General features: G+C 39.8%; 1 protein-coding gene across 2 annotated transcripts in view; it reads left to right on the plus strand.

Moving 5' to 3' along the window:
- The window catches only part of tbx15 (T-box transcription factor 15), a 38,783-nt gene that overhangs the window by 21,670 nt on the left and 8,642 nt on the right, over window positions 1–8,471 (plus strand). The window contains exons 5-7 of one of the 2 annotated variants that reach the window (XM_032516436.1): window positions 6,509–6,676; window positions 7,269–7,333; window positions 8,054–8,089. In XM_032516436.1, coding sequence (XP_032372327.1) covers window positions 6,509–6,676; window positions 7,269–7,333; window positions 8,054–8,089 — 269 coding nt within the window. The remainder of the gene's footprint in view (window positions 1–6,508; window positions 6,677–7,268; window positions 7,334–8,053; window positions 8,090–8,471) is intronic. The other variant, XM_032516437.1, reaches the window with a different exon arrangement.

The following is an 8,471-nucleotide window of genomic DNA, read 5'->3' on the forward strand; positions in this document are numbered from 1 at the left end:
GCTAGACTATCTGTCCAATCTGAGTTTTCTGTTGCACGACTAAAACAACCTTTAAACGTACTCATGTTCCACCAAAACAAATGCCTTCCCGAGTCTGTTTTGAAGCAGCCCAGGGGCTCCATTCAGCGCTTTGCACCGCCCAAAACAATTGTGTTTGGTTTAAAGAAATGCCAATAAACTGTATCCCATCCCAGAATGCTGTATGGACTCAGCAGACCGTCCTCCGCAGCGCCGTGAAGCAAGGTCTGTCAATACGAGACTAGTCTTACTGTCTAAAGACTGCATTTAGACATTTAGAGCATCCTAAAAAGACCTCCATATTAATAAGAAATATGAGACTTTCAATGACAGGAGAACAAAAATGATGGATTACACATTGCTTTGTAAAGTATTTAGTTACACTTTGTGGATCCACATATTAACACAAAATCAGCAGCAAATGAATAAGTCAAAATCTTTGGGTCATCATATTTTCTACTTACCTTCCTCTGCATGTGTTGCTTGTTCATGCACTCTTAATTCTGATATTGCCCACATGATCCAAAGAAAAAATACAGTGAGACAAAAGGATATTTTCAAAGAGGTTAATGTAGTTCAATATTTCATGTTTAATGCTGATTGTAGGGTTTTATGCAGCTCACAAATCACTCAAATTGAACACATTTTCAAAAATGTTTGCACACTCAGACAAATCCGGACAGTATGTTAAAAGAAATGAGTGACTATGCATTGGATGCTGTAACAAAGATGCTATTGCAGTTGAAACGCTTTGGGTTAAAATGTTCAAGCTGCGATGTATTAGCTCTGTTTTTGTGCTTTATACTTAATGTCCCTCCACGGTGCTTACAGAAATGAATGCACTGTTGCTGCGAGGCAGTTTTTTGGATTGAAATGTTTTTGATGCGTTTGCTTGAAAGGAAAGTTGACACGGTACTTCACGGACTTCATGCTTTCATGAGTCACGGAGCCATGAGACTGATTTTCTGCAATACATGACACTCTGCTCTGCCACATTCTGCCCTCCCACACTTTCTTTTTGAAGACGGTCCACCCTGACTGAATATTATTAGGTTTGAGGATTAGCGTGGAGAGACATTAGAGGTCTGGGATTTGAACCTGTGCCCTTGTTTTATTATATAATATTAATTTCCTCCATGGCTCTGCAGAGCATTTTGTAATGAAACGGTTTCGTATACGGCACTTAATGATTGAATTTGATTTGTAGTACGCTCCAGCAGCCACACTACTGAGCTAAAGTTAAAGTCTGACCTCAATCTGTCTGATTTACTGCCTTGCCTGAAGCCAGTCAGTAACAGAGGTGGTGAGCTAAAGTCTCTTATTGGTTCTTGGCTGCTCTAAATGTGTAATGTGGATTTCATAGGTGAAATATTTAACTGTAATGCAACAAGTTAGACCACAATTTGTTTGATTTACTGCCGTCCTTATGTATAATCAGCAAGTAGGCAGCAAGCTAAAGTGAGTCCCTTATTTGAGCTTTTCTCTATAGTTAGAAATGGGAAAGGGGAAATATTAGGTGGATGAAAACTGTATTAGCTTTTGATTATTAACTTTGATTGGCTCCTTATGTTTAAACCTACAATTAAAGCTGAGAAAATACTTAGCTAAATGTTAAAATAAATTTTATAAAAATGACAAAACTGTAAAATATACTATAAGAGTCATTTGTGCAGCAGCACTGCAACCCCTACTGTAAACTGTCACCAGCACAAACGCTCTGATAAACGCTCTGTAAAGTCACTGAGTGACTAGTGTCTGAAGCCGCCTACACATGATAGGCAATTTGCTCTAGGTAGAGCAATGCGCAGAGAAAAAGGCACAGCGCAGGTATTCATCATCAAGGATGGCAAGGAAGCTATTTCCCGACATGCTGTTATCTCATTGGTTGTGCTTTCGAAAGGTCAAAGTTGAAATAATTTGAACTTTGAGCGCGAGCAGCAAATCTAAGCGGTGTGCGATACCAGGGGGAGCGCAGTAGTCGGGCGCCACCGCTCTCCACATAGGAAATTACAGAACGGCCGGTGCAAAATGCTTTTCCCGCCTATCATGTGTGGGTAGCTTAATCTAAAGGCCGAGTTACTATTCTCACGAGTTGGTGGAAAACGGACCAGAAAAGAAAACAATGCATATTGAGCTTGAATTAATTTGGCGGGAAGAAACACAACTCCAAATGGACACTAAAGTTGCGTTACCTAATGTTGGAAGGATGTAACTGTTTGCACACGTTAGCAATAACAATCTGAAAAGCCCAATGATATGCTGACTGTCTGCTTGGTTCGATGTTATTTTACCGCCTAGTGGCCAGAAATTGATTAATGCAGCTTACAGACAACAGCTAAACACATTTTAGCTCAATGTCTCATTATTGTTTTTTTTTTTATCACCAACTCTAATTAGACTTGATTTAAAGCTATGATGTAATTCTGTGTCGATAATGAGAACACAATGTGCTTCACTTTAGTGTCACTAAATATTTCTCCTCAAATGGCCGTTATAAAGACTAACACTAAACTTCTGCAAAGAATATCATTTACAGATTATACAAGTCTGAAAAATGGCAACTTTGAGTGAACTTGAACCTCATAACTCAAAGCTCCCTTTGTCTCATTTTCCGGGAAATGTGTAAAGTTACTCACAGCACTAATTTCGGTTTAATTCAGTCTTTTGTGGAAATTACAGCGAATTGATTTAATAGCAAATGCAGGAGTGTCTCAGCTCTTGCTTGGATGTTTACACAGTGGAAGATGGCACAATGCCACCTGTCATGAATGTCAAGCTATTTGAGAGGCTTTGATATCTGCAGATTCTGCTGCAAATCAATTTTCTTCCCAGAACTCGCCATTAGTGCCGAGATGCCAGATGATTAGAAAAGCTGTGTAGTGATGTTTCCAGTGCATTGACAAAATGGCGGCGGCCCGTTTAGCGGAGAGAGCTGCGTGGGGGGCTGCTCTGTCACAGCTCTGCAGATGATCCCATCAGCTCAGTGGTGACAAATGTAATACCATATGGATTGTTAGTGGGCGAGGATTCACATGCAGGGTGAGGGGAGGTTGTCTTTCCTTTCCTGCTGCTCCGTTTAAGGGCTTTTGTTTCCCCGGAGGGGGTTTAAGAGGCCAAAGGAAATTAACTTCGGGGCTCCCTGTGTGGGAAACCTCACCACTTCTCACTCATCCTCCTGACTTGTGGTATCGTGAAATGTCTGCCTCATCGGAAACAGACAGCATACATGTCGTGAATCATCAGACGTCACGGCGCAGAACAGAAGCAGAGTCTAGGAGAAAAAACAATATTTATTATGTCTGAGACGGCGCATCTGATAAACGGGGCCTCCACTAGTTTGTGATTGGGGGACGAGGTTTGCAGGTTTAACCATTGACTGCATCGTACAACATAAAATCCTTTGTCATTTCAATAGTTTGTTAGTAAGCAAACTATTATCTTTGCTTTCTCCTCTGGTGTACAAAAAGCAGAGAAAGTGGTACTTGCACTCTATGAAGCCCCAAAAAGAAGCACTGGCAGAAATATTGTTTTTTTATAACATTAAATAGTCATGACTAAATAAGCAACATTCAAATGTAAAGTTAGAAAAACATCTTTGGGTGTTAATCAATCTTGATTGGTGCATGATGGCAACACACACAAAACAGAAATCTCTCAAGTGCATGGACCAATAAAACTGTTCTAAATTTGCCGGATAATTGTATGTTTATGTAGGACCACAAGTGGTTTAGGGCCTTTAATTATTTCAATTTACTTTATACTTCTACTTCATAACAATCCAGAAGAAATTAAAGTAGTTCCTTTGCAGATTCAAATTTGACATACAAATCAAGTTTAAAAGATATGACACATTGTTGATAATCGGTGGAATTGTATTTCATGTTTAAAAAAAGCCCTTTATCTCCACACGGGACAAGTTAAAATCAACACGGATAAAAAGACAACACAGCTGAATGGAAGACACATATCGGTTAGCTAGATAATAGCAGCCAACATGTATATAAAAATGTAAAATCTACCATTGTGGTAATAGTTCTGCACGTGAATAATACGTACATAAAGTTCATGATATTTCTTACATATGGAGTATTTTACCAATGTGGCACTGAATTTAAAGGGAAAAGTCAAAACTCGGTTGCTTTAGGCAACATCTGTGACTTTGTGTTCTCTTTCATACATCAACTGAAAAACATTCAAGCAGCTTAATGTCATTCGTACACAGAGGGCATCAAACAGTACTGTAAAACCAACAGCACTTTAAAAGTTTTCGGGACGCCTCGGTGGCTGGCCTGACTCGTTAGCCTCGGGCTTCTTCCTCGTGGGTCCAGATCCGCCTCAAGCTGTCACTCACTTGTCCGTCGCCTATTTCCTGTCTGTCCCCGCTGGTCTCTGGGAAAACCTAATAAAACACTAAAGCAGGCTGGACTGGCCAAAACATAGTTGCTTTGTTGTTAACGATCCGTGGCATTGTAATGTCTCAATGCTGTTTTGTGAAATCAATTTTCTACAAAGTCCGCTTTGAACCTTTTTTTCTGACCTTTCAGAGATGCAGTTTTTTTCACATGACAGCAGTATTATACTGTATGTGACGTGTTGTAGCCCTGCTCACAAACAGTCAGTACCGCTGGTGAGAGCTCTCCTTGTTCTTGGCTGTAACACAATTTCACTGATGAAATAATGATGTTGCTTTGATCGTTGAATTGTCATGGTCCTTAAAGTGTTTTTAACTGTGTTTGAAAATCCATTTCAGCCGCACTGTCATGTAAAATGTTCTTCATAAACAAAATGGGATTTGATTTAACTCAATGGAGATACATTCGTTACATGCGGGATGTGTTGGTGTCTCTTGGGTGTGACTGTTCGGAGGATCTTCAAAGGGGGTTAAAAAGACATCATTACCCACCATGAAAATGTAAACATCACTTATTTAGCCTAATTGTTTTTGAGTGTGAACAACGGTCAGCTGATGTCCTCTGGCTGCACTCTGAGTCCGCTTTGACTTTACATGACCTCAGGCGGACTGAGGACGAGAAGCATGGCTGCTCTGGGCCAAAAAGCAGCTGTGTTTCTGAGTGTGTGTGTGTGTGTGTGTCTGTCTATTTTGAAATCTCTATTGCTAAAATATGACTGTGATTATTCACTTCATGAAAGCTTTTATATTTTCATTTTAAATGCCTTTTGCCTTGTAGCTCTTTTGTGGCAAAAGTCAACTGATACACAGGAAGTGAGGTGTTGTACTTTTCCTCTTAGCACCGAAAGATTCAAATAAATAGAAAAAATAACTGGGTTTTGCATGAGCACTTAAGGCTACAGCAATGCAAATCTGCATCCTCTAAACATTGTGTTTCCCTTTTATTTCCACATAATAATAAAATGATCATGGTGCAAAGGACATAAAGACGTTTACTTCTGATCTTCCGGTCTACTTTAATTCTGTAATTTCCATTTAAAAAAATACAGTTTTACCAATTGAAAGAACAGCTGCAGGAAAACAACCCACACCATTTGAAAGTATTTCTTCTCTTTCTTTTAAAACTGTAGCCTGAAGACGTTCATTTCTTTTGAAAAACACAACTTTTAGCGCATTGTACTGAGCACACAAAGAAAAAGACAAAAATGATGATTGGAGATTATTAGCATTAGCCTCTATGCAGCAGCCTATTTAAGGTCTGGACCATTAAATGTAGTGTCTCTGACATGCAGAGCCATTCCCCCTCACAGCCCTGGTTTGAAATGACCCCCTCTGTTGTAGCAGAGTTGGGTGGGGGGGTCGAGGGTGTTTGGCTCTGGGTAGATTTTCTCACTCTCAGATTAATCAAGAGCAGACCGAGGCCCCAAGGCGAGGCTGGGGCCGACGCCGTCTGACGCCGTCTGACGCCTCTGCTCCGCTGTGAAATAATCCTCAGCCCTCCGGCGAGCGTCATCGCGGTGTGAACTCGGTTTCCTCTTAATGTCACGTAGCCTTGATAGAGGAGCAGTCGTGCTAATTGATGTTATAAAGGACGTGCATGTAGTATGTGTTTGCAGAGAAGAACATTGGCAAGGCTGAGACTTAAAGTTTTGTGTTTTGGAAAGTTTAGAGGCACATGTCACACTCGCACATACTCATTTGTGATATTCCACTACCGCTATGAGGCCCTTCATTCACCAAATTCCCTCCCTAGCCCCTAATCCCCCACAACTACACGCCACATCTTGAAACTTGATGAAAAATTGGAGATCTTTTTTATACTTAACTTTGATACTTTAAAGAAATATTAGAAACTACACATCATATGTTGTCTCTGGTTATTTTGAATGTGTTACAAGCAAAGACAGCTTTATTAAAATTGAGAATGTGATGTTTTGAGGCTACAACTTGAAAAGGATTAAAGACAGTATTGACTGGCAACATGTTCTCAATTTGGAAGATGCCTGTCACCATTTGTGCCAAATAGTTTTGTCTAACAATGTTAGCTGTGCTTCACCTTCTTTCCTTTCACATTTTCAGATCATCCTCCACTCCATGCACAAGTATCAGCCTCGCGTTCATGTCATCAGGAAGGATTTCAGCAGCGAACTGTCTCAAAACAAGCCAGTGCCCAGCGGAGAGGGAGTCAAGACCTTCAGCTTCCCCGAGACCGTCTTCACCACCGTCACCGCCTACCAGAACCAACAGGTATGTAGCTCTTGTTTTATTTTACTTTATTTTTTTTTTTACAATTTTGCAATCTCTGGAATTGAATCAAAATGTTGCATCATCTTGCTTTCTTTTTTAAAATCCCTGCAACTTTGCCTGCAAAAATGGTTGATTTGGAGAATGTTTCACCACAACTTTCTGTGTAAATATGATCAAATTCAAAAGTATATTTTACAAAGATTTCGACATTTCCTCGACTTTTGAACTACATCTAGAAGGGCATTGTCTCCCTAGAACTTGTCCGCTCAGATGGAGCTTTTCTCAAAATGACCAAAATGCAACAATTTCTGCTTTTTTTCTTCTATTTTTAAATGACGCTAATTGGCAAAACTACATGGCATGTTATGAACCTCCTCCCAGATTGGAGAACAACCATAAACCGAAAACAAAGTATTACCAGTTTTTAATGTCATTATTATTAGTAGTAGGATTATTGTTATTAGTATTATTATTGCGAAATTGCACAGAAATGTTGGCATATTTGAGTTCAATGGAAAAGGTGTCAAACACAAATTCATTTAAAGATGCAACAATCACAAACATCTCTTCTCCATGTTCTTGTTGTCTGCAGATCACCAGACTAAAGATCGACCGCAACCCGTTTGCCAAAGGCTTCCGGGACTCTGGGAGAAACAGGTACGCTTTCACAGCATCCATTCACCCACTGAGCAGCCAGTTAGTGTGTTTCAAACTAACCCACAAAAAGTCTATAATATTTTATATGTGGCACTTTAATATGGAAATAATGGTCTGAAGATAGGACTTAGTACCATATGCTGCTCTATATAAAAACAGCTGTTTTGTCTGTTGCCAAGAGAGGAACTCTTCAGAGCTGCAACACAGACAGGCAGAGTCGTTGGTACACCTTACTTCTATTTTTGTCTTATTCAACTCATGAAATGTGCACAAAGGCTCAAAATGCAAATAACCATACTGTTGATGCATAAAAATGTAGAAACCGGAAGTAGGAATGAATTTGTCAGATCTTTTGATTGTTGTTTTACCTCCACATCACATAACAGAGGCATTGTACATATTCATTTACATTTAGCAGCAACTGAGACAAATACAAGCAGCCCACAGTGACCTATCGCAGTTATTATTTCAACGTGGTCTCAAATTTGTATTTACATTTTTTGTCAATGTGCCGGTCAGCTCTGACACATGATGTAGCTACGTACCATTGCTACACTGCTAACATTCAAGTATGCATCCGCCTTTAATTTTAACTGTAAATTATTAGCCAACTTTTTCACCTGACGAAAAGGCGCTGTTGAATTTGTACTGTTGACACACACATCCCTTCCTGGTTAAAGAATATAATCATTATATTTTATGTGTCTGCAACATGTACAGTGAGCTGTTCATGGATCCATTATCCCTCCCTTCAAGGTAAAAACATTTTTTTTACGTCTAGTTACAAAAAACTATAAAAAATAAAGATTTCAACACACATTCTGGAGCTGCTGCAGACTGAAATAAACCCATTAAAATCTTGTTGAAACAATAGTGTAACTGTCTAAAACATGCATTTTCAATTGAATTTAACCCTAGACGTCTAGACGTCTTAATCAAATTACACAGGTTTCTGTAAGATCCATTTTTATATCTTAGCCCTCCTCTTCCTGTCACTCAATCATCACAAAGACAGGAAGCAACACACACATGCACACACGCACGCACACGCATCCACACGCACACACACACACACACACACACACACACACACATGCACACACACGCACGCACGCACACACACACATACACGCGCACA

Source organism: Etheostoma spectabile, chromosome 5, assembly GCF_008692095.1.
Source record: "Etheostoma spectabile isolate EspeVRDwgs_2016 chromosome 5, UIUC_Espe_1.0, whole genome shotgun sequence".
NCBI lineage: Eukaryota > Metazoa > Chordata > Actinopteri > Perciformes > Percidae > Etheostoma > Etheostoma spectabile.